Source organism: Heterodontus francisci, chromosome 30 (genome assembly GCF_036365525.1).
Source record: "Heterodontus francisci isolate sHetFra1 chromosome 30, sHetFra1.hap1, whole genome shotgun sequence".
NCBI lineage: Eukaryota > Metazoa > Chordata > Chondrichthyes > Heterodontiformes > Heterodontidae > Heterodontus > Heterodontus francisci.
Window position 1 is genome coordinate 34,577,772 of NC_090400.1, and position 27,532 is coordinate 34,605,303.

The 27,532-nt window shown below is 42.6% G+C and overlaps 1 protein-coding gene across 2 annotated transcripts in view; it reads right to left on the reverse strand.

The window, feature by feature from the left end:
- Positions 1–1,111: 1,111 nt before the first annotated feature.
- The window catches only part of crcp (calcitonin gene-related peptide-receptor component protein), a 129,879-nt gene continuing 103,458 nt past the window's right edge, over positions 1,112–27,532 (reverse strand). For both annotated transcript variants that reach the window (XM_068009968.1, XM_068009969.1), the window contains 2 exons: positions 13,511–13,568; positions 1,112–1,861 (listed from right to left, as the gene is read on the reverse strand). In XM_068009968.1, coding sequence (XP_067866069.1) covers positions 1,694–1,861; positions 13,511–13,568 — 226 coding nt within the window. In that variant the 3' untranslated portion in view covers positions 1,112–1,693. The remainder of the gene's footprint in view (positions 1,862–13,510; positions 13,569–27,532) is intronic.

Genomic DNA, 27,532 nt, shown 5'->3' on the forward strand with positions numbered 1-27,532 from the left:
GTATGCACCCCCGAAGTTGCTGGTCCTCTCACCAGTATAATGACAGCAAACATCAACAGCTTCGCCATTATTAGCACAGAAAAATCTAGACCAGTATATTTACAAAGTTGCATTTAGAAGAATGTAAATCATCAAAAGCAGAGTACATTGGAATTCCCAAATTATGGGTAGTTACCTTTGGCTGGATGATAGCTGTCACAAACTCTCTTCCAGTATTCTGCCACTGAGCAGCTTACTTGGATATCTAAACAGCCTGCACAATATTCCTCGTGGAAGCATTCCAAGTATACTTAAGCACACCATAATCTTCATTTTCATACTACTTTGCCATGGAGAAAGTAAAATCTACTGCCCTAATTCTACTTTCATGCAAGTTAAGCTCGACATTGACCATGAGTTATATAGTGTGACCAATTTTGATTACATGGTAGACTAAAACACCTGCCATCCATATCAATGCAGAATTAGAAAAAACATGGACCTGCAATTAGTTTAGTTTCCAGATATTGGTTCATACTTGCTCCAATTTATCTTGCAGACTACCACACATCGACATTTCCACAGACGTAACGGATGGATAAATAAAATTCATTAAATAGCAGAGAGGTTAGCCTTCTGCATCTCTTGCTTTCTCCATCATAGAAGATTTTTAATGGTAGCCTTCCTCTGAATGGCAACATCCAGCAGCTTAATGCAAATAGGAATGGTTTGTTCAGTTACACTTCTTCCACAATTAAAAGAAATGAGAAGGAAGGGGATTTGCACAAACATATTGAGGGCATTCAAGGAATTCTTTAGATCCCATCTGGCCCTATACAAAACCTCTAGCCAATTGTTTTACTCAACATAGTTGAATGTTGAAGATGGCAATAATCCTATAATTTTCATTTCCAAATGACTTGGGGCAGTGAGCACCATATGCTTACGAGCTTTTATCTTCTTTGAGGAACATGGAGATTTTGAGGGAATAGAGCAGATGCCAACAAATCTTACACTAAATGCATAGAAATGGTTGCTCACCTAAGAATAAAGATTTATTTCATAATTGTAGTGAAACTACCATCCCAAAGTTGCTGTTACCTCTGAACAAATCTCCCTTTGCTTTTCAACATTTGTTTTATGTAACAAGTGAACATTTATTTTAGCAGTTTCCCAAAATGATTTTAAACCCCACTTTTTGGCAATACACTTTCAGGGGCATAATACTCCAATACTTATATAGTACAAGATGTTTGTTTCAGTTTAACAGAAACAGTTTTCAATACAGAATTGTATATTTCTGTTTACAAAATGCACAAATAAGCATTTCTTCCAATTCTGCACAAACCTCCCTTTGTACACCAGTCTGGAAGATTTTCTTGCATAGAAAAACAACTATAAACTAAACATGCAAGGTACACATTTGGTCAGCTTTTACCAAATACACGGCTGTAGACATTGAAATATTTTTGCCTTTGCACCATTTAAATTATAAAAATTAAATATATTAGTTTTAAGACAAACACTAGCCAATCATGGCTTATGTCTCAATGTAGAGTTTGGAACATAAATGAAAACATCTGGACAGTATCTGAAATACTATTATTGTAGGCTCGAGTCCAAGTACAGTCAGTAGGGTTTAAATACAAAGCCAAGATAGATCAATCATCAGAACATTTCCTGAGCAGAAATAGTGTCTATTGACTTGATTCTGCTAGAATTCTGCCTTTTGGTTTCCTTCCTCTTCAACAACCATATCTCCATCTTCCTGCTGCTGAGTTGCAGCTTGCTCATCAGGGTCTCCTGGCAGGATGCTATTGATGGTCTGTAGAAGCTCCTCAATCTGTTCTTCTGTTAGTCTTTCTTCACTCTCTTCTACCATCTTAAACATTAGAATGGATAATTTGACGTTAATGAAAATGATTCAATTTTATTCCATTCCAAATAAAAATGAGTCAACAGAATATCAACTTATTATAAAAAATGCTCTATCAGGCAGCAGGAAGCGCCAAGAGACATATTAATTTTGAAAGTTCAATATTTCCACATGAAATCAAAATTTAAACTATATAAGAATGGCTTATTTTCAGCAACTTAAGTATTTCAGAAATTTTAACACAACCAATTCTAATTTTTCAATATTATTTTGAGTCATCACAGGCTCCCAGGTCATGGTCAAGTTTCTTTGCAAGCAAAAATGCTTGATTCCACGATTTTGTTGTATGAAACAACTGTACCAATGATTAACGTGTTTGAAATTCCTCTCTCTGCAATTTTCATGAAGGCATTAACTCATTCAGAATGTGAGGTGTGCTTCCATTAAAACAGTGGAGAGGGGAACTTCAGACAGGCGTGATAAGTTTTAATAAGTCAGCATCCTACACATTAATTGGCAAGGACTTAGTATTGCCCAGTATTATTTTCCAGCATTTCCTGGGTTTCCCGGACACTTGGCTTGTACATGAAGTAGCCGCAGACTGGTGTAAGAATGTAATTGAGGCAGCAAGGGAATAAGCACAGCTTCACTTTTCCTTTCATTTTTCTATTGGACACCCTAGCAGAAGGATGGTGGGACTTGTGCTGGGACCTTCTATGGTCCAGACAGGGGCTCTAGGGGCAGTCTTAAGTTCAAACAAGAAAAACAAACTGGATGTTTGTACAGTATTTCCACATTTAGAGAACAGCAGCCAGGAGAATATATAGCTATTAATTTTAAAGTTTAGTTGAAAGCCTACTCAAATTAATTGTTATTAATTGTACTGAAGCCATTTTCAAAAAAATTCCATACCACAGAGATACAATTTGACTTTTCAAATGAGGAAATAGGACGTTTATACTTTGAACATAAACAAAAGCTGTAGCAGCTGTGCAATCAGTACAGTGTACCATATTTTAAATCTATCCCTGTTCCACGCACACATGCACATAAATATAGGCAGCCTCTCTGCACATAAAGCTGATTACTGATATGTGCCCTGTCATGGAAGTGTGCTTTTTTTTCTGTTTAAAAACTAACGGGGGGGGGGCGGTGTCTGTGTGCCTTTAAGACTGAGAGTTGTTTGTCTGACAGCCATTACAGAGACATGGCAGCAGGATGACATAGATTGGGATCTGAATATTGAAGGGTACATGGCATTAATGAAGGACATGAAGCTCGGAAAAGGTGGAGGGGTAGCTCTGTTAATTAATGATGGTGTTAGTGCAATTGAGAGGGATGACCTAATTTCAGGAGACCAGGACATAGAAGCAGTTTGAGTAGAGATGAGAAATCATAAAAGGCAAGACGTCTCTTGTGGGAGTGGTGTACAGGCCACCTAACATTAACCACACTGTGGGGTGGGGTATAAAGGAAGAAATAATGGCAGCTTGTCAGAAAGGTACAGCGATAATTATGGGGGATTTTAACCTACATATAGACTGGAAAAATCAGATGGGATGAGTTAGCCTTGATGAGGAGTAAATAAAATGTTTTCAGGAAAATTTCTTGGAACAATATGTTCTGCAGCCAACCAGAGAGCAGGCTATACGAGACCTGGTATTGTGCAACGAGATAGGATTAATTAATGACCTCATAGTTAAGGTGCCCCTAGGTAGCAGCGATCATTATATGATTGAATTTTACATTCAGTTTGAGGGAGAGAAGTGTGGGTCCAAGACTAGTATTTTAAACTTAAATAAGGGCAATTATGAGGACATGAAAGCAGAAGTGAACTGGCAAATCAGGTTAAGGGTTAGGTCAATAGAGATGCAGTGGCAGACATTTAAGGGGATATTTCAGAATACACAGAATAGATACATTTCAATGAGAAAGAAAAATTCCAAGGATGGGACCCGCCATCTGTGGTTAACTAAAACAGTTGAAGATAGTATCAAACTTAAAGAAAAAGCCTATAATTGCGCAAAGGTGGGAGGGAGGACAGCAGATTGGACAGAATATAAAAAACAGCAAAGAATGACTAAAAGATTGATAAAGAAGGTAAAGTTAGAGTACGACAGATAGTAAGAGTTTCTATAGATATGTAAAAAAGAAAAGAGTTAACAAAGTGAGCATTGGTCCTATAAAAAGTGAGTCTGGGGAATTAATAATGGATAATAAGGAGATGGCAGATGAATTGAACAGATATTTTGCATCGGTCTTCACTATTTAGAATACAAGTAACATCCCAGTATTAGCTGTAAGTCAGGAAATGGAAGGGATGGAGGAACTCAAGAAAATTATAATCACCAGGGAAGCGGTACTGAACAAATTGTTGGAGCTGCGGGCTGACAAGTCCCCGGATCCTGATGGACTTCATCATAGGGTCTTAAAAGAAGTGGCTAGTGAGATAGTTGATGCATTAGTTTTAATTTTCCAAAACTCCATAGATTCAGGGAAGGTTCCGTTAGATTGTAAAATAGTGAATGTAACTCCTTTATTCAAAAAGGGAGGGAGACAGAAAGCAGGAAACTACAGGCCAGTTAGCTTAACATCTGTCTTAGGGAAAATGTTAGAAGCTATTATTAATGACGTCATAGCAGGGCATTTAGAAAAATTCAAGCTAATCAGGCAGAATCAACATGGTTTTGTGAAAGGGTATTCATGTTTAACCAATTTATTGGAGTTCTTTGAGGGAGTTACATGTGCTTTGGATAAAGTGGAACCAGTGGATGTATTGTACTTAGATTTCCAGAAGGCATTTGATAAGTTGCCACATCAAAGGTTATTGCAGAAAATAAAATCTCATGGTGTAAGGGGTAACATATTGGCTTGGATAGAAGATTGGTTAGCTATCAGGAAACAGAGAGTAGGCATAAATGGGTCATTTTCTGGTTGGCAAGATGTAATGAGTGGTGTGCCACAGGGATCTGTGCTGGGGCTTCAATTTTTTTACAATTTATATCAATGACTTAGATGAAGGGACCGAAGGTATAGTTGCTAAAGTTGCTGATGACACAAAGATGGGTAGGAAAGTAACTTGTAAAGAGGACATAAGGAGGCTACAAAGGGAAATAGATAGGTTAAATGAGTGTGCACAGATCTGGCAAATGAAGCATAATGTGGGAAATTGTGAAATTGCCCACTTTGGCAGGAAGAATAACAAAGAAGCATATTACCTAAATGCTGAGAGATTGCGGAGCTAAGATGCAGAGGGATCTGGGTGTCCTAGTGCATGAATCGCAAAAGGTTAATTTGCAGGTACAGCAAGTAATTAGGAAAGCTAATAGAATGTTATCATTCATTGCGAGGGGAATTGAATACAAAAGTAGGGAAGTTATGCTTCAGCTATGCAGAGCATTGGTGAGACCACATCTGGAGTTCTGTGTACAGTACTGGTCTCCTTATTTAAGGAAGGATGTAAATGCATTGGAGGCAGTACAGAGAAGGTTTACTCGACTAATACATGGAATGGGCAGGCTGTCTTATGAGGAGAGGTTGGACAAGCTAGGCTTGTATCCGCTGGAATTTAGAAGAGTAAGAGGCGACTTGATTGAAACATATTAGATCCTGAGTGGTCTTGACAGGGTGGATGTGGAAAGGATGTTTCCCCTTGTGGGAGAATCTAGAACTAGGGGTGACTGTTTAAAAATAAGGGGTCACCCATTTAAGACAGAGATGAGGAGAACCTTTTTCGTGAGTCTTTGGAATGCTCTTCCTCAAAAGGCGGTGCAAGCAGAGTCTTTGAATATTTTTCAGGCAGACCTAGATAGATTCTTGATAAGCAAGGGGGTGGAAGGTTATCGGGGGTAGGTGGAAATGTGGAGCAATCAGTTCAGCCATGAAATTATTGAATGGCACTGCAGGCTCGAAGGACTGAGTGGCCTACTCCTGCTCCTAATTCGTATGTTCATATGTTCTCTGAAGACAGTGTGTGAGAGCTGGAAGCTTGTTTCCTAAGCAACAGCAAGAGAGAGAGGTCACATGTTGTATTAGTTTGACTACGTGCAAGGACTGGCTAGAACCGGTTTGAACTGGCAGACCAGCGAAGCATGCTCCTTGAAGGAAGGAAGGATTTGTCCCTCTCAGCAGAAAATCTACAGTGACCTACAGGCTGCGTTTCACCTGAAGAGGAAAAGACCTCTAGAAAGGAATATTTACATTATTGGAGATAGCAAATTCCTTTTTACTTCCAGTCTCTACTTCAGGAGTGACTTTCTGTTGCCTTTCGTGTTTCTGGGAGTTCTGGTAACACAGTAAAGTTTCTACTGATAGACTGCTAATTCAAAAATCTAAATAGACCTGTTGTTATACACCTTGTTGAAAGATCTGTGTGATGCCTACTGCAGCCGAAGTACCGTGAATGCCTATCCATTACAGACTGTTCATCAAACTCGGTTGCAGACTTCGAGTGGCATCTGACTATTCCACTCTGGGACACCTCACTGAACTGGGAACGTAACCTGCCAAGACTTACAACCCAGTTGTTTCATTATTCTGAAGCAACTGCTCTAATTTAAAACATCATTTTAGAACCAGTTAAACGTTGTTTTTTTTGAATGTAGGCCTGTGTGCATGAGGGTTAGGAGGAATAAGAAGTTATAAAGTCTTTTAGACATAGGTTTATCTCAATATTGTTTAAGATTTAGTTTATTAATACATAGTTAATTTGTTGTTGTTTAAAGATACCTGGTTTGGTGCATTTTATTCTGGGGTTAATAGTGTTTAATTTGGCTAATTTCCAGTAGGTGGGAAACTTTAATATGTTGTGACCTGTGGAGTAATGGGACTGAATTGACAGTGCATTACTCCGGCCTCAGTTGTACCAGTTCTCTATTTTTCTCAAAATTAATTTTGAAAAACAACCAAATTAATACAGCTGGAAGTTTATGAGAAACACTGGCGCCAACTAAATGCCACTCTTGCTTCCTGGGAAACTGTGCACACTGTGCAAGATCAGGATTGCCCCTTTAGCCGATAGAGTCACAGATCGAGCAAAAATATTAAATCCAAGCACATGTTTTTTTGGAGAATCTCAGGTCTTCAAGTGCAAATGTTAATGAGACTACTAAAAGGCACAAAAGACAAAATTAATTGCTAAATTTCTGAATGTTATGATAAAAATTATAATTTAATATTCTGTTTAAACCCTCACTTTGAAATTTCAAATAATATGAAAAATGTCTGAAAGTATTTCTCAAGATGTTTTGCGTGATTTGATTGGTTAACAAGCTTTTCTTTCTGATTAATGTTTTTATATTTACATCTTCTCTTGGCTGGTTGTTCAGGAACAGTTGTTTTTATAACATCTCAATACTTTATTTGCAATTTTCACTATTAATTTATACATATTCGCCCTTCACAGTTCTGATTTGCTGCTGTGTTACTTTGAGGTAATCAGTGAGGTTTTATGGCAAAACTATCATGTTTAAAGTTCTACAACAATGTTTCAACATTCACTTCCTGAGTTGCACAAACATTTTAATATATTAAGTGGCAGTTGCCCATGGCATGCATAGGAGGAGTGAAGATTAAGTATAATCTTCAGGTGAAGCAGGACTAAAGGGAAAGAGTGTCTGGGGCAATAGTGTAGCAAGAGGCAAGTCATCTTCTGTGGTTGCAGTTAAGTTACAGGTGAAGGGCAGCTGGAAGTGAGTAAGGTGAACAAGAGTATCCTGTGGAAAGCTAAGAGAGGAGGAGAGAAAACAGGAAGCTATACTTGGTGCTGGAAGATAATTGGGTAAATGGAAGCTGGTGGAGTAGGTGAGTACAAGAGTGGCTCCATTGTGAAAGGCTGAGAGCAGAGGAGTTGGATGCATCCAAGAGTCTTGTCAATCACTTGAGCAGAAAACTTAGTTGAGGAAAAAGCAATTTAGGAGCTCTGGTACAAAAAATAAAGTCAGAAAGAAATAGGATAATGGGATGGTGTCTTTAAAGGAAACATTGTGGGAGAGGCATATTTGAGTTAGATGGGGAAGCACAGAACATTGTAGTCAGGGGAGAGAAGAGTGAGAGACGAAACCGTGAAAGGTCAGGGTTGGATGTGAATAGATAATGAAATTCTCAAGAGCATTTCAAAATCAGGATGTGGCACCAATATAATGGAGGAAGAGCTCAAGTAGGGGTCCTCAGTAGGATTGGTGCAAAGAGCATTCCATGTATCCTGCAAATAGCAGGCTGCACCAAAATTAATTAATTTGCATTGAATCATACCCCTTTAAACTGGCAGAACTAAGAGAAATTGTTCAAGCTGAAAGAAAGTTCACCCAAGTGCAGAAAAGTGGTCAAGTAACTTTCAGTGACCTGTGGACCTGTACGCCCAGATCTCTCTGCCTGTCAATACTCCTAAGGGTTCTGCCATTTACCGTATACCTCCCACCTGCATTAGACCTTCCAAAATGCATTACCTCACATTTGTCTGGATTAAACTCCATCTGCCATTTCTCTGCCCAAGTCTCCAACCAATCGATATCCTGCTGTATCCTCTGACAATCCTCATCACTATCCGCAACTCCACCAACCTTTGTGTCGTCCGCAAACTTACTAATCAGACCAGCTACATTTTCTTCCAAATCATTTATATATACTACAAACAGCAAAGGTCCCAGCACTGATCCCTGCGGAACACCACTAGTCACATCCCTCCATTCAGAAAAGCACTCTTCCACTGCTACCCTCTGTCTTCTATGACAGAGCCAGTTCCGTATCCATCTTGCCAGCTCACCTCTGATCCCGTGTGACTTCACCTTTTGTATCAGTCTGCCATGAGGGACCTTGTCAAAGGCTTTACTGAAGTCCATATAGATAACATCCACTGCCCTTCCTTCATCAAACATCTTTGTCACTTCCTCAAAAAACTCAATCAAATTAGTGAGACACGACCTCTCCTTCACAAAACCATGCTGCCTCTCGCTAATAAGTCCATTTGTTTCCAAATGGGAGTAAATCCTGTCCCGAAGAATCCTCTCCAATAATTTCCCTACCACTGACGTAAGGCTCACCGGCCTATAATTTCCTAGATTATCCTTGCTACCCTTCTTAAACAAAGGAACAACATTGGCTATTCTCCAGTCCTCTGGGACCTCACCTGTAGCCAATGAGGATGCAAAGATTTCTGTCAAGGCCCCAGCAATTTCTTCCCTTGCCTCCCTCAGTATTCTGGGGTAGATCCCATCAGGCCCTGGAGACTTATCTACCTTAATGCTTTGCAAGACACCCAACACCACCTCCTCTTTGATAATGAGATGACTGAGACTATCTACACTCCCTTCCCTAGGCTCATCATCCACCAAGTCCTTCTCTTTGGTGAATACTGATGCAAAGTACCCATTTAGTACCTCGCCCATTTCCTCTGGCTCCACACATAGATTCCCTTCTCTGTCCTTGAGTGGGCCAACCCTTTCCCTGGTTACCCTCTTGCTCTTTATATACGTATAAAAAGCCTTGGGATTTTCCTTAATCCTGTTTGCCAATGACTTTTCATGACCCCTTTTAGCCCTCCTGACTCCTTGCTTAAGTTCCTTCCTACTGTCTTTATATTCCTCAAGGGATTCGTCTGTTCCTAGCCTTCCAGCCCTTACGAATGCTTCCTTTTTCTTTTTGACTAGGCTCACAATATCCCACGTTATCCAAGGTTCCCGAAACTTGCCAAACTTATCCTTCTTCCTCACAGGAACACGCCCGTCCTGGATTCTAATCAACTGACGTTTGAAAGACTCCCATATGTCAGATGTTGATTTACCCTCAAACAGCCACCCCCAATCTAAAGTCTTCAGTTCCTGCCTAATATTGTTATAATTAGCCTTCCCCCAATTTACCAGCTTCACCCGAGGACTACTCTTATCCTTATCCACAAGTACCTTAAAACTTATGGAATTATGGTCACTGTTCCCGAAATGCTCCCCTACTGAAACTTCGACCACCTGACCGGGCTCATTCCCCAATACCAGGTCCAGTACGGCCCCATCCCTAGTTAGACTATCTACATATTGTTTCAAGAAGCCCTCCTGGATGCTCCTTACAAATTCTGCCCCATCCAAGCCCCTAGCACTAAGTGAGTCCCAGTCAATATAGGGGAAGTTAAAATCACCCACCACTACAACCCTGTTACCTTTACATCTTTCCAAAATCTGCCTACATATCTGCTCCTCTACCTCCTGCTGGCTGTTGGGAGGCCTGTAGAAAACCCCCAACATCGTGACTGCACCCTTCCTATTCCTGAGCTCCACCCATATTACCTCGCTGCACGACCCCTCCGAGGTGTCCTCCCGCCGTGCAGCTGTGATATTCTCCTTAACAAGTATGGGCGGCGCAGTGGTTAGCATCGCAGCCTCACAGCTCCAGGGACCCGGGTTCAATTCTAGGTACTGCCTGTGCGGAGTTTGCAAGTTCTCCCTGTGTCTGCGTGGGTTTTCGCCGGGTGCTCCGGTTTCCTCCCACATCCAAAGACTTGCAGGTGATAGGTAAATTGGCCGTTGTAAATTGCCCCTAGTGTAGGGGGGTGATAGGGAATATGGGGTTACTGTGGGGTTAGTATAAATGGGTGGTTGGTGGTTGGCACAGACTCGGTGGGCCGAAGGCCTGTTTCAGTGCTGTATCTCTGAATAAAATAAAATAAAGTAATGCAACTCCCCCACCCCTTTTACATCCCCCTCTATCCCGCCTGAAGCTTCTAAATCCTGGAACATTTAGCTGCCAAATCTCTGTAATAGCAACATCATCATAGTTCCAAGTACTAATCCAAGCTCTAAGTTCATCTACCTTACCTGTTATACTTCTCGCATTGAAACAAATGCACTTCAGACCACCAGTCCCCCTGTGCTCCACAACATCTCCCTGCCTGCTCTTCCTCTTAGTCTTACTGGCCTTATTTACTAGCTCCCCCTCATTTATTTCACTTAGTGACAGTGGGAAAGAGATGAGATTGATAATCATTCCAAAAAATTATGGTTTGGTCTTTGGTGGTACAGACATGGTCTGGAGGGAGAATGAGGAGGAGTCAGGTAGTTGCCGTTTAGGGTCAGGCAGCAGGAGGTTCTTCTGCCACATCACAAAGCACTCTATTTCTCAGCAGGTTCTATGATGACATTGGAGTTGGAACTGAGAAAATTAGAGGGAAATAATTTTAAGTTGAAAAATGGTAGCTGCTCAGTGAAAAGATTGAAGGAAGTGAGAGTTACAAGGAGAGAATAGTGGAAACAGAAGATATCAGATTCACAGATGGAACCAAAAAAGGGCATGGAGGTGAAGACATTAGCAGAAGAGTCATTATCATGTTAGCCTTAGAATTTGTTGAGGTGGAAGCATGGGGTTAGTTGGGGTTGGATGAGTTTAAGGCACTTGCTGAGGACAGAATATTCAGGATCAGAAAGGGAAAGATGAAAATCTGAAAGTAATTGAGGTTAGAGGAAAGGGGCGGTCAGAGGAGCGTGAAGGAAAAAAGTTTTAGGCAACTGGCTAGCATCCAAGAGTTGTATGAACAACTCAAAAGGAAGACTTCTTTTTTGGTGAAAGCAATGGATGAACTGTAGAATGATGGACTAGGATAGCTTGGTCCAAACTGAACTGAAGCTGCTGAAAAAAGATGTCAACAGCACACGTAGGGTGCATATAATAGAGGGGACTGGTAGCACAAAAAGCTGAGAGGACTGACTATCTCAAAATGATCATGAGTGTATCCAAAAAAGACAAGCTGAGATCAGTGTGGAATGCATTCGAACTCAAAGCAGGTGCTGAGAAAGGAGATATGGCTGTAAAAGTAGATGTTGGCAAATAGACACAAGGAAGGAAATGGATAACCGTGATGAATAGGATAAAATAGACAAATATAAATCACGAAGAAGTGAGAAATAGAAGTTCTGGAAGGGAAGTCTCTACATAAAACAGTAAAATGAAAGAAAAACAAATGCTGGAAACAGACTGCAAATCCATCAGAATTTGTAAAAAGGAAAAATGGGGTAAAGTTTCACTGGAGCTGAAAACTGAAAAACATGCAAGGTCCTCACAAAGACTGAATAAGAGTGATGTAAAGGGAAGAAACACAAAATACTCCTGTGTGAGAGAGAAAGTTAATGAACTGAGTGACACTACAAGTTAAGCTGTGTTCAATGGACCAGGGAAAATTCAGGAAAATGCTCTTGTTCTAGTTGTGACTGCTTGGAGGAAATGAATGTTTATTCTCTGATGTATGAACATTTGTTTGTAGACAAGAGATGAAACATAACATAAATCCTGTTGAATGATTACCAAATTGTGTTCAAAAGTAAAAGAGTGGCTCTCACAACAGTTTGAAGGAACTCTATCTAAGACTCACTTCTTGAGATGGTTAACCAACTGCCACGTCTTCATAATCACTCATGGCCTGGCCAATCTGCATGTTATAATTATATAAACTAGAATATTTATATTGCTTATGTATGGGATTTACAGAAGCTGTGATTAAAGTGGGAAACTTTTCTGACAGTGCCAAAACACTTCAAACCAGCAGCAGTCAGATACTGCATTTATCATTTTCAACACACAAAAGAATAACACAACCTTTGAATCTCTCTCTGCTTTCTCAAGTTCTGAGTAGACAAAGATGCCCTGAGAGGTCATTAACTGGCTCAAGTTCACTGACTTTCACATGGAAAAGCAAATAGGTAACAGTCAAAGCTGTAGGAAAGCTTCTAATTGAATTTTCTGCAAACACTGATAAGATACTAGAACTGGCTTGAACCCAGATCATATATAAATATCTAAATCACAATGCATAGATTACAGAAATCAGCATTCATAGCACAGGGTGAGATTTTATTTTAAAACTGAGAGTGGTGACAGATGTAGCAATTAAATTGATTGTAGATTTTTCTCTTTCCCATTTCCTGAAAGCGGCATCTTATTTCGGAGAAATGTTTCACAGGTATTTGCATACTCTCCGACAATACCAAACTTGATCCTGCCCTTAAAAAACATCCTTCCAGCAGCAGTTCCTGACTAGTTACTGGGAGCAGGAACCTCAGCTGATTACTGCCCTCTCTAGCTCACTTTAATAAATTGCTACTGTCACCTAAGTGATCTATTTTCAACATAGACCAAGGAGAAAATGGGGACCATCCTGGTTTGTACGGCTCAATATCATAATGAGCAACGCATTTATACACTGATTCACTGGGAGAATTGCACTTCGCTTTTTGGTAGCCAAAGCAGTATTTTTCTCAGATTGTACAAGATTTTCAATTTTTTCTATTGTTTGATGGAAGTAATGATGGGTGGCACAGTGGCGCAGTGGTTAGCACCGCAGCCTCACAGCTCCAGCGACCCGGGTTCGATTCTGGGTACTGCCTGTGTGGAGTTTGCAAGTTCTCCCTGTGTCTGCGTGGGTTTCCGCCGGGTGCTCCGGTTTCCTCCCACCTCCAAAGACTTGCAGGTTGATAGGTAAATTGGCCATTGTAAATTGCCCCTAGTGTAGGTAGGTGGTAGGAGAATGGTGGGGATGTGGTAGAGAATATGGGGTTAATGTAGGATTAGTATAAATGGGTGGTTGTTGGTCGGCACAGACTCGGTGGGCCGAAGGGCCTGTTTCAGTGCTGTATCTCTAAATAAAATAAAATAAATAAATAAGGAAATGAAACCTACCAACTGTATCTCCACTGCAGTCAATGGCCTGTGATTCAGCAGCTGAAGTTTCTCTGCCCTGAAGGAAAGATAACAATAAGTTAGCTCTATAATAGAATTATGCTCAGATATTGAAGCAGCCTGTATCCATATGCAGCAAGACCTGGACAACATCCAGGCTTAGGCTGATAAGTGGCAAGTAACATTCGTGCCACACAAGTGACAGGCAATGACCATCTCAAACAAGAGAGAATCTAACCATTTCCCCTTGACGTTCAATGGCATTACCATTGCTGAGTCCCCCACTAGCACCACCCTGGGGGTCACCATTGACCAGAAACTGAACTGGAGTAGCCACATAAGTGCTATGGCTACAACAGCAGGTCAGAGGCTGGGAATTCTACGGCAAGTAACTCACCTCCTGTCTCCCCAATGCCTGTCCACCATCTACAAGGCATAAGTCAGGAGTGTGATGGAATACTCTCCACTTGCCTGGATGGGTGCAGCTCCAACAAAACTCAAGAAGCTTGACACCATTCAGGACAAAGCAGCCTGCTTGATTGGCACCCCATCCACCACCTTCAACATTCACTCCCTCCACCACCGACACAAAGTAGTAGCAGTGTGTACAATCTACAAGATGCACTGCAGCAACTCACTAAGGCTCCTTAGACAGCACCTTCCAAACCTGGGACCTCTACCACCTAGAAAGACAAGGGCAGCAGTTGCTTGGGAACACCACCACCTGCAAGTTCCTCTCCAAGCCACACACCATCCTGACTTGGAACTATATCGTCGTTCCTTCACAGTCACTGGATCAAAATCCTGGAATTCCCTTCCTTACAGTACTGTCAGTGTACCTACACCCCAAGGACTGCAGCGGTTCAAGAAAACAGCTCACCACCACCCTCTCAAGGGCGATTAGGAAAGGGCAACAAATGCTGGCCTAGCCAGCGATGCCCACATCCCACGACAGAATTTTAAAAATGGGAGCATATGTGGATAAGAAACAGGACAATCGTCATATGTGAACTTGTGTATCTACTCTTTTTAATAAAGTATAGATGCACGTCCTCCCTAAAGTTGGTTTATTTTACATCCTAACATACATCGCCACACAATATAATTTCATGGATAAAATATATTGTGTTGTTGAAAAAATTGAAACTAAAAAAAAAAATTAGGTACTAAAAACTGTGAAGAACAGCAGTTTCAAGAATCAAACATTTTTTGCACCCTGTATATTAAAGTTGGGATGCTCCAGTCACATGAAGGCTTTGTCCTACATTACAACCTTAGGCTAGCACCTTAACATTAATGTAATAAAATGTGAATTACTGCATCTGCAAACTACAATTTGATGACATTCTGAATGCGAGTTTACAAACAGAAAGTCAAAGATCATGTCAATTCCTAGCATTGTTAAAACAAAACCCTAGCCATTACATTTTAATGCAGAAATACTTGTGAAAGGATAAAAAGCGCACAGCATTCTCAATTCCTAGAACTGAGCTACTCTCTCAAAACAAAAATGGAGTAATTTTCATTTTCACCACCTGGGCAGTAATCTGGTGGAGCAGATCTCCTACCCTTCATACAATCTACCTGAATTTTATTTCTCTGATTTCTAAGGAATTAAATTTAGTTGAGTTCTATAAAGGGCAGGCAACGTGTTCCATAAGATCACCACCAAGTGGTGAAGAGAAAAACCACAATATTTTCCATGTGGCACCAAAACTTTATTGAAATTCTAAAGAAGATTGTAACTCCATGTGCTCAGAATCTTATTCTAATCATATGTGCTACAATAGTCAGTAGAGTTTGTGGAGGTGGGGGAAAAGAGATCCATTCTTAAAAAGGGATAAAAATTTACATGAATTTAGACCACTGCAGTAAACTAGGAAACATGACCAATGCTATGTAACTTCGATTTTAACACACTATCAAGAGCTTGCCTGTTTCAGCTCTTCTTTTAAGTATGCAAGTTTTAAAGACTAGTAGGTGTATCTACCCAAATCAGTTTCTTTGTGTATATTTGATAAATCCTAGGGTGTAATAGAAGAGTTTGGTCCTGGCTCTGTGTGCCTTGGCACTACAGGATCTACAGCTGAATCATATTAATTAGAGTCTACAAAAGTTACAAAGAACCCAAAATTTACACTCGCTATATCGTTCAGCTGCTGCAATTTTCATCTGAAAGTCATCAATATCCAGTAAATTATGTTACAAACCCTTAGGGTGCTGTGCTGATATTGTTAAACAAGTTTCAACATAACTTGCAATTTTGCTCTATATGCTTCAACTGATTGGTACAAATAAAATCCTATTAAATTGCACCCAAAAAGGTTCCAGAAGTAATCTGCATATCTGTACTATTATTAAAATGTCCAATACTGTTTGTATAAAAAAATCTAAGCATTGGAGGCACGTCATTCATTATGAGTAATGTGCTCCAAAATCAGTTAGTATATGACAACTGTTGTATAAGGCACGCACTTCCTTTGTGCAACCCTTCCTATACAATACTTATGTCATGTTTGCTTCATGCTATTTGCAACATTAAAAGAACTTAACCTGTGCATCGATATCTACTTCCTAGTAAGTCCTTCTAGCTCTATCACCAGGACAAATGGAACGGTTCGCTAGAACAGCACTCTCCTCTGGGATACTAAAATTGGGCTAATTCCTAATAGCTTCTCCCAGCTGGCTCTACGATTGTCCCAACTCTGAGTCGCCATTTGCTTCTCTTCCCAAAGATGGTATTTCCTTCATACCTCTTCAATTCTATTCTCCCCCTCCTCTCACTCCAACCCAGCCCGACTACACCTCATGTCCCACACTCTAAAAGGTGTGTTCCTGGTTATTTTATTCATTTCATGTTTTCACTTTATTTTTATTTTTTCTTCATCCTGCAATATGATGAGGGAATTATGTAGATTGATCTGGGCCAGAAATTTAAAAACACCTGAGAATCTGCAAATCTCTCTCAGTAAAATGGAAATGAACTCTAATGACCCCCAGGCTTGTGCTTATTTACAGCAATTAAACTTTGCAGTCTTAAAAGGACAGGCCGTTAGCTTTAATACAACTCCTGGTATAACAATTTTATCAATGCTATAAATGGTCTGTTATTTAATAAATAACCCCCTTGAAATTAATAGTATTCCAGATTTGTTAATTATAAATAACAACCTATTTCTAATGTATCACTGCAGATAAGCGCATAATTTGTAATGCTGGAAGGAAATGTCAACCTTATGTGTCAGTTCTTGCTCAGCTGTAAGTTCAGCAAATTCTTTTGGTGTTTCGTAATATTACCTTCCCACACTCTCCCTCTCAGCTGTGCATTTCCTTTTGAGGTTTGCTATATCTAGTCAACTTTATGTTTCCACTCAACTTCTGCAATTCTCCAGTGTGTTCTCCCTTCCTGAGTTTATTTCTAGTATCTGGATCAACACTTCACTTACCTTTGTTCTACTTACAAAATTTCTCCTATATTTTGCACATCCATGCACAGTTTATAGCTACCTACAGATATGTTTTAATAAATAATATATATGTTATGTTAAGGCCAATTATGTCTTAATCAGGAAGTGTGATGGAAATTGTGCAACCATACAAGCTTTAAAAGTCTGTTACTCAGTATTTAAGAAATGTATCCACTTAAAGGGAAGTGGTCATATATGGGGATAAAAGTTGATGAAATCTTTTCAAAGGCTCAAAATTACTTTTCAGCTTCGGCAAAGGCCATAAAGGGACACTGGAAAGTACAGGACTAGAAAAATCTTGGCAATCCATTCTGCTGGTCCCAAAACTAATAACTCTCAACTGTCCACTCCTTCAAAAGATTACCTTTAAAAGTTTCCATGTTATTTGCCTCCCTGAGCAGTCTGCTTCATGCACTCATCACCTTCTATGTTAAATCGTTAAATCTAACCTCACTAGGCACATTCATTCTTCAAAGCCCAAGAGCCCATTAGGGACCTAAGTGGCAATCTGTGTGTGGAGCTGGAGGACGTACGTGAAGTTTTAAACGACTACTATTCATCTGCGTTCACTATGGAGAAGGACGATGTAGGTGTACAGATCAGGGAGGGGGATTGTGATATACTTGAACAAATTAGCATTGAAAGGGAGAAGGTATTAGCGGGCTTAAAAATGGATCAATCCCCAGGTCCAGATGAGATGTATCCAAGGCTGTTATGTGAGTCAAGGGAGGAAATTGCAGGGGCTCTGCCACAAAGTTTCAAATCCTCTAAGGGCACAGAAGAAGTGCCAGAGGACTGGAGGACAGCGAATGTAGTACTATTATTCAAGAAGGGTAGTAGGGATAAGCCAGGTAATTACAGGCCAGTGCGTCTATCAGTGGTCGGGAAACTATTGGAAAAAATTCTGAGGGACTGGATTAATCTCCACTTGGAGAGGCAGGGATTAGAACAAAGAACAGTACAGTACAGCACAGGAACAGGCCATTTGGCCCTCCAAGCCTGCGCCGATCTTGATGCCTGCCTAAACTAAAACCTTCTGCACTTCCAGGGTCTGTATCCCTCTATTCCCATCCTATTCATGTATTTGTCAAGATGCCTCTTAAACGTCTCTATGGTACCTGCTTCCACCACCTCCCCCGGCAACGTTCCAGGTACTCACCACCCTCTGTGTAAAGAACTTGCCTCGCACATCACCTCTAAACTTTACCCCTCTCACCTTAAACCTATGTCCCCTAGTAATTGACTCTTCCACCCTGGGAAAAAGCTTCTGACTATCCACTCTGTCCATGCCGCTTATAACTTTGTAAACCTCTATCATGTCGCCCCTCCACCTCTGTCGTTCCAGTGAAAACAATCCGAGTTTATCCAACCTCTCCTCATAGCTAATGCCCTCCAGACCAGGCAACATCCTGGTAAACCTCTTCTGTAACCTCTCCAAAGCCGACACATCCTTCTGGTAGTGTGCCAACCAGAATTGCACGCAATATTCTAAATGTGGCCTAACTAAAGTTCTGTACAGCTGCAGCATGACTTGCCAATTTTTGTACTCTATGCCCTGACCAATGAAGGCAAGCATGCCGTATGCCTTCTTGACTACCTTATCCACCTGTCTGGCCACTTTCAGTGACCTGTGGACCTGTACGCCCAGATCTCTCTGCCTGTCAATACTCCTAAGGGTTCTGCCATTTACTGTATACTTCCCACCTGCATTAGACCTTCCAAAATGCATTACCTCACATTAGTCCGGATTAAACTCCATCTGCTGTTTCTCCGCCCAAGTCTCCAACCGATCTATATCCTCTGACAATCCTCATCACTATCTGCAACTCCACCAACCTTTGTGTCGTCCGCAAACTTACTAATCAGACAAGCTACATTTTCCTCCAAATCATTTATATATACTACAAACAGCAAAGGTCCCAGCACTGATCCCTGCGGAACACCACTAGTCACATCCCTCCATTCAGAAAAGCACCCTTCCACTGCTACCCTCTGTCTTCTATGACCCAGCCAGTTCTGTATCCATCTTGCCAGCTCCCCTCTGATCCCATGTGACTTCACCTTTTGTATCAGTCTGCCATGAGCGACCTTGTCAAAGGCTTTACTGAAGTCCATATAGATAACATCCACTGCCCTTCCTTCATCAATCATCTTCGTCATTTCCTCAAAAAACTCAATCAAATTAGTGAGACATAACCTCCCCTTCACAAAACCATGCTGCCTCTCGCTAATAAGTCCATTTGTTTCCAAATGGGAGTAAATCCTGTCCCGAAGAATCCTCTCCAATAATTTCCCTACCACTGACGTAAGGCTCACCGGCCTATAATTTCCTGGATTATCCTTGCTACCCTTCTTAAACAAAGGAACAACATTGGCTATTCTCCAGTCCTCTGGGACCTCACCTGTAGCCAATAAGGATGCAAAGATTTCTGTCAAGGCCCCAGCAATTTCTTCCCGTGCCTCCCTCAGTATTCTGGGGTAGATCCCATCAGGCCCTGGGGACTTATCTACCTTAATGCTTTGCAAGACACCCAACACCACCTCCTCTTTGATAATGAGATGACTGAGACTATCTACACTCCCTTCCCTAGGCTCATCATCCACCAAGTCCTTCTCTTTGGTGAATACTGATGCAAAGTACCCATTTAGTATCTCGCCCATTTCCTCTGGCTCCACACATAGATTCCCATCTCTGTCCTTGAGTGGGCCAACCCTTTCCCTGGTTACCCTCTTGCTCTTTACATAGGTAGAAAAAGCCTTGGGATTTTCCTTAATCCTGTTTGCCAATGACTTTTCATGACCCCTTTTAGCCCTCCTGACTCCTTGCTTAAGTTCCTTCCTACTGTCTTTATATTCCTCAAGGGATTCGTCTGTTCCTAGCCTTCCAGCCCTTACGAATGCTTCCTTTTTCTTTTTGACGAGGCTCACAATATCCCACGTTATCCAAGGTTCCCGAAACTTGCCAAACTTATCCTTCTTCCTCACAGGAACATGCTGGTCAGTTGATTCTAATCACTATCCGCAACTCGACCAACCTTTGTGTCGTCCGCAAACTTACTAATCAGACAAGCTACATTTTCCTCCTAATCAACTGAAGTTTGAAAGACTCCCACATGTCAGATGTTGATTTACCCTCAAACAGCCGCCCCCAATCTAAATTCTTCAGTTCCTGCCTAATATTGTTATAATTAGCCTTCCCCCAATTTACCAGCTTCACCCGAGGACTACTCTTATCCTTATCCACAAGTACCTTAAAACTTATGGAATTATGGTCACTGTTCCCGAAATGCTCCCCTACTGAAACTTCGACCACCTGGCCAGTCTCATTCCCCAATACCAGGTCCAGTACGGCCCCATCCCTAGTTAGACTATCTGCGTATTGTTTCAAGAAGCCCTCCTGGATGCTCCTCACAAATTCTGCTCCATCCAAGCCCCTAGCACTAAGTGAGTCCCAGTCAATATAGGGGAAGTTAAAATCACCCACTACTACAACCCTGTTACCATTACATCTTTCCAAAATCTGTCTACATATCTGCTCCTCTACCTCCCGCTGGCTGTTGGGAGGCCTGTAGTAAACCCCCAACATCGTGACTGCACCCTTCCTATTCCTGAGCTCCACCCATATTGCCTCGCGGCATGACCCCTTCGAGGTGTCCTCCCGCAGTTCTTTCATTTGGGCCTCCTTATCTCGAGAGACAATGGATACGCGCCTGGAGGTGGTCAGTGGTTTGTGAAGCAGCGCCTGGAGTGGCTATAAAGGCCAATTCTGGAGTGACAGGCTCTTCCACAGGTGCTGCAGAGAAATTTGTTTGTTGGGGCTGTTGCACAGTTGGCTCTCCCCTTGCGCCTCTGTCTTTTTTCCTGCCAACTACTAAGTTGGCAGGAAATTGTGACTCGTCACAATTTAGCCCTGTCTTTATGGCTGCCCGCCAGCTCTGGCGAATGCTGGCAACTGACTCCCACGACTTGTGATCAATGTCACACGATTTCATGTCGCGTTTGCAGACGTCTTTATAACGGAGACATGGACGGCCGGTGGGTCTGATACCAGTGGCGAGCTCGCTGTACAATGTGTCTTTGGGGATCCTGCCATCTTCCATGCGGCTCACATGGCCAAGCCATCTCAAGCGCCGCTGACTCAGTAGTGTGTATAAGCTGGGGGTGTTGGCCGCTTCAAGGACTTCTGAGTTGGAGATATAGTCCTGCCACCTGATGCCAAGTATTCTCCGAATACTGTCTTCCCGCAGTACAGCTGTGATATTCTCCTTAACCGGTAATGCAACTCCCCCACCCCTTTTACATCCCCCTCTATCCCGCCTGAAGCTTCTAAATCCTGGAACATTTAGCTGCCAATTCTGTCCTTCCCTCAACCAAGTCTCTGTAATAGCAACAAATTCTTAGTTCCAAGTACTAATCCAAGCTCTAAGTTCATCTACCTTACCTGTTATACTTCTCGCATTGAAACAAATGCACTTCAGACCACCAGTCCCGCTGTGCTCCGCAACATCTCCCTGCCTGCTCTTCCTCTTACTGGCCTTAATCAAGGATAGTCAGCATGGCTTTGTCAGGGGGAGATCATGTCTAACAAATTTGATTGAGTTCTTCTGGGAGGTGACTAGGTGTGTAGATGAGGCTAACAAATTTGATTGAGTTCTTCTGGGAGGTGACTAGGTGTGTAGATGAGGCTAAAGCAGTTGATGCAGTCTACATGGACTTCAGTAAGGCTTTTGATAAGGTCCTGCAAGGGAAATTGGTCAAGAAGGCAAGAGCCCATGGGATCCAGGGCAATTTGGCAAACTGGATCCAAAATTGGCTTAGTGGTAGGAGGCAGAGGGTGATGGTCGAGGATTGTTTTTGCGATTGGAAGCTTGTGACCAGTTGTGTACCGCAGGGATCGGTGCTGGAACCCTTGCTGTTTGTAGTGTCCATTAATGATTTAGAGATGAATATAGGAAGTATGATCAGTAAGTTCGCAGATGACACGAAAACTGGTGGTGTCGTAAATAGTGAGGAGGAAAGCCTTAGATTACAGGATGATATAGATGGGCTGGTAAGATGGGCAGAGCAGTGGCAAATGGAATTTAATCCTGAGAAGTGTGAGGTGATGCATTTTGGGAGGACTGACAAGGTAAGGGAATATACAATGGGTGGTAGGACCCTAGGAAGTACAGAGGGTCAGAAGGACCTTGGTGTACTTCTCCATAGATTACTGAAGGCAGCAGCACAGGTAGACAAGGTGGTTAGGAAGGCATATGGGATACTTGCCTTTATTAGATGAGGTATAGAATATAAGAGCAGGGAGGTTATGATGGAACTGTATAAAACACTAGTTAGGCCGCAGCTGGAGTACTGTGTACAGTTCTGGTTGCCACACTATAGGAAGGATTTGATTGCACTGTAGAGGGTGCAGAGGAGATTCACCAGGATGTTGCCTGGGCTGGAGCATTTCAGCTATGAAGAGAGACTGGATAGGATAGAGCAGAGAAGGCTGAGGTGGGACCTGATTTGAGGTATACAAAATTATGAGGGGCGTAGATCGGAAGAAACTTTTTCCCTTAACGGAGGTGTCAATAACCAAGGGGCATAGATTTAAGGTAAGAGGCAGGAGGTTTAGAGGGGATTTGAGGAAAATTTTTTCACCTAGAGGGAGGTTGGAATTTGGAACACATTGCCTGAAGGGCTGGTAGAGGCAGGAACCCTCACAACATTTAGAAGTATTTAGATGAGCACTTGAAATGCCATAGCATACAAGGCTACAGGCCAAGTGCTGGAAAATGGGATTAGAATAGATAGGTGCTTGATGGCAGACACGATGGGCCAAAGGACCTGTTTCTGTGCTGTATAACTCTATGACTCTATGATTGTGTCCCCTATTAGTCTTTGTGGTAATTTTAAACATGAACTTAAACATTCGCTCAAGAATCTTGACTAATACTTGAGTTTTTTCTTCAAAACAAATCATCCCAGGTCTTTCTACCTCTCTTCATCTTGCAGATACCTTAGGCTAGGTGTTACTTTTGTTTAACTTTTCTGCACTGCTTTGGGAGGGTGTGGGGGTGGGAATAAAGCAGTGAAAACTCGAGAAGCTTAGAAAATCCACTGTGACGGCATGAAACACAGTCTGTAAGTGTGGCAGAGAGCAACTGCACCCAAACTCTTATTATGGGACCCCAGGGTATAGGAGTGCAGCATGCCTGACAGGAGGTGGTGAAAATGCTCAGCATTGTCAGCAGGGCAAAGAACAGGTGTGGGGGGGCAAATGTCACAATTTAGATTGTGTCGAGGCAAGATTACCCAACAGTACCTAGTAGATGCCCCTAGATTCTTTCCCACAATGTTGAACATATTCTGCTCACTCATTCACAAGCCCTTACAGTTCCATTATTGCATCATGTGCATATCCATACCTCAGTATGGCACAGCTTCAGGATGCAACACTCACATCTTCCAAGGACTTCACAGGTCAAATCACTAACATAACCGAATTGTGCAAGCACTAAATGACACATGGGCTCGCCTGCAGGTTGGGTATGTCTCTCACTGGACACACGTTCCTTCAGAAAACAGCATCTCAAGACTAATTACCCACTTGCACAAAACAACATCAAAGTCAAGGGAGCAGTTCCCTACTTGAAAAAGCTCATAAAATCTGATGCCTGCAGCTGTGGTTTCATTTGTAAGATTGTTGTGGGGAAAGAAGTGATGATGAAAGACTGCAGCCAAAAAATATGCCGAATACAGAAAAAGGTATTAATGCACAAAGGAAAACGCAGATGAAACTAACTAGCAGCTTAAAAAAAACTTTACAAACCACTGAAAACTCCAACAGTGCTTACCTTTATAGGACAAATAAGCACTCATGCACCTGTTTCATATGGGAGAGAAAGGGGAGCATGAGCGCCATTTACACAATTTTCAGATAGAAAATAGGAGCAGGAGTAGGAGTAGGCCATTCGGCCCTTCAAGCCTGCTCTGCCATTCATTATGATCATGGCTGATCATCCAACTCAGTAGCCTGTTTCCGCTTTCGCCCCATACCCTTTGATCCCTTTAGACCCAAGAGCTATATCTAATTCCTTCTTGAAAACATACAATGTTTTGGCCTCAACTGCTTTCTGTGGTAGCAAATTCCACAGACGGTATAAGACTTGATAGCGCTATCTCAAAAAACAGGCAATTTACTTTGCTGCAAAATGCACTGCACTATGACTCAGGTGCATGGACCTCCGCTCACTTTTTGTTTTACAAAAAGCTTCTCGCCATTAAGGCTCAATATTGCCAGTAGACTTTCACAATATTTAAACTATTATATACACAGACCAGCAACTGTCAGAGATATTCATCAACTATGGACAACATTTCTGATGAAGGGTCGCAGACCTGAAACGTTAACTCTGTTTCTCGCTCCACAGGTGTTGCCAGACCTGCTGAGTATTTCTGGCACGTTCTGTTCTCATTTCGGAGTTCCAGCATCCACAGTACTTTGCTCTTACAAAATTTCATCAAATGCCCCGGACAAAAGAAACCATATCAACAATTTACATAGTGCCTTTAACAACTGGCATTTATATATAGCTGAATAGTTAAAAATAAATGCCAAGGTGTTTCACAGCACAATCAAAATAATGTTGAGCTAAAGTGGTTATTAGAAAGGACAAACAACAGCTTGATCAAAAAGCTGGATTGTAAAAAGGATCTTAAAGAGGAGAGGGTGTTGTAGAGGCTTAGGGAAGGAATTCCAGAATGCAGGCCCTGGAGGATCAATGGCTAGACAGTCTCTGGATAAGTGGTCAGCCATTTTGGACTGAGGCGAGTTTTTTTTAATTCATTCATGGGATGTAGGCGTCACTGGCCAGGCCAGCATTTATTGCCCACCCCTAATAGCCCTTGAGAAGGTGGTGGTGAGCTGCCTTCTTGAACCGCTGCAGTCCATGTGAGGTAGGTACACCTACAGTGCTGTTAGGAAGGGAGTTCCAGGATTTTGACCCAGCGACAGTGAAGGAACGGCCAAACGTCAGGATGGTGTGTGACTTGGAGGGGAACTTGAAGGTGGTGGTGTTCCCATGCATTTGCTGCTCTTGTCCTTCTAGTTGGTAGAGGTCACAGGTTTGGAAGGTGCTGTCTAAGGAGCCTTGGTGCGTTGCTGCAGTGCACCTTGTATATGGTACACAATGCTACCACTGTGCGTCGGTGGCGGAGGGAGTGAATTGTTATGGATGGGGTGCCAATCAAGCGGGCTGCTTTGTCCTGGATGGTGTCAAGCTTCTTGAGTGTTGTTGGAGCTGCACCCATCCAGGCAAGTGGAGAGTATCCCATCACCCTCCTGACTTGTGCCTTGTAGATGGTGGACAGGCATTGGGGAGTCAAGAGGTGAATTACTCGCAGCAGGATACCTAGCCTCTAACTTGCTCTTGTAGCCATGGTATTTATATGGCTACACCAGTTCAGTTTCTGGTCAATGGTAGTCCCTAGGATGTTGATAGTGGGGGATTCAGCAATGGAAATGCCATTGAATGTCAAGGGGAGAAGATTAGATTTTCTCTTGTTGGAGATGGTCATTGCCTGGCACTTGTGTGGCGCGAATATTACTTGCCACTTATCAGCCCAAGCCTGGATATTGTCCAGGTCTTGCTACATTTCTACACGGACTGCTTCAGTATCTGACGAGTCGCGAATGGTGCTGAACATTGTGCAATCATCAGCGAACATCCCCACTTCTGACCTTATGATTGAAGGAAGGTCATTGATGAAGCAGCTGAAGATGTGTCGCCTAGGACACTACCCTGAGGAACTCCTGCAGTGATGTCCTGGAGCTCAGATGATTGACCTCCAACAACCACAACCATCTTCCTTTGCGTTATGTATGACTCCAACCAGCGGAGAGTTTTTCCCCAATTCACATTGACTTCAGTTTTGCTAGGGCTCCTTGATGCCATACTCGGTCCAATGCTGCCTTGATGTCAAGTGCAGTCACTCTTACCTCACCTCTTGAGTTCAGCTCTTTTGTCCATGTTTGAACCAAGGCTATAATGAGGTCAGGAGCTGAGTGGCCCTGGCAGACCCCAAACTGAGCATCAATGAGCACGTTATTGCTAAGCAAGTGCTGCTTGATGGTACTGTTGATGATACCTTCCATCATTTTACTGATGATTGACAGTAGACTGACGAGGCAGTAATTGGCTGGGTTGGACTTGTCCTGCTTTTTGTGTACAGGACATACCTGGGCAATTGTCCACATTGCCGGGGGGATGCCAGTGTTGTAGCTGTACTGGAACAGCTTGGTTAGGGGTGCGGCGTGTTCTGGAGCACAGGTCTTCAGTAATATTGCCGGAATGTTGTCAGGGCCCATAGCCTTTGCAGTATCCAGTGTCTTCAGTTGTTTCTTGATATCACACGGAGAGAATCGAATTGGCTGAAGTCTGGCATCTGTGATGCTGGGGACTTCAGGACGAGAGCGAAATGGATCATCAACTCGGCACTTCTGGCTGAAGATTGTTGCAAATGCTTCAGCCTTATCTTTCGCACTGATGTGCTGGGCTCCCCCTTCATTGAGGATGGGGATATTTGTGGAGCCACCTCCTCCAGTTAGTTGTTTAATTGTCCACCACCATTCATGGCTGGATGTGGCAGGACTGCAGAGCTTAGATCTGATCCGTTGGTTATGGGATCGCTTAGCTCTGTCTATCGCATGCTGCTTACGCAGTTTGGCATGCAAGTAGTCCTGTGTTGTAGCTTCACCAGGTTGACACCTCATTTTGAGGTATGCCTGCTGCTGCTCCTGGCATGCCCTCCTGTACTCTTCTTTGAACCAGGGTTGGTCTCCTGGCTTGATGGTAATGGCAGAGTGGGGGATATACCGGGCCATGCGGTCACTGATTGTGGTTGAGTACAATTCTGCTGCTGCTGATGGCCCACAACGCCACATGAATGCCCAATTTTGCATTGCTAGATCTGTTCGAAATCTATCCCATTTAGCACGGTGATAGTGCCACACAACACGATGGACGGTATCCTCAATGAGAAGGCGAGACTTCGTCACCACGAGGACTGTGAGGTGGTCACTTCTACCATACTGTCATGGATACATGCATCTGCGGCAGGCAGATTGGTGAGGATGAGGTCAAGTATGTTTTTCTCTCTTTTTGGTTCCCTCACCACCTGCCGCAGACCTAGTCTAGCAGCTATGTCCTTTAGGACTCGGCCAGCTTGGTCAGTAGTGGTGCTACTGAACCACTCTCGATGATAGACATTGAAGTCTCCCACCCAGAGTATATTCTGAACCCTTGCCACCCTCAGTGCTTCCTCCAAGTGGTGTTCAACATGGAGGAGCACTGACTCATCAGCTGAGGAAGGGCAGTAGGTGGTAATCAGCAGGAGGTTTCCTTGCTCATGTTTGACCTGATGCCATGAGACTGCATGGGATCCGGGATTGATGTTGAGAACTCCCAGGGCAACTCCCTCCCTATGTTTCTATGTTTACCACTGTGCCACCACCTCTGCTGGGTCTGTCCTGCTGGTGGGACAGGACATACCCGGGGATAGTGATGGCAGTGTC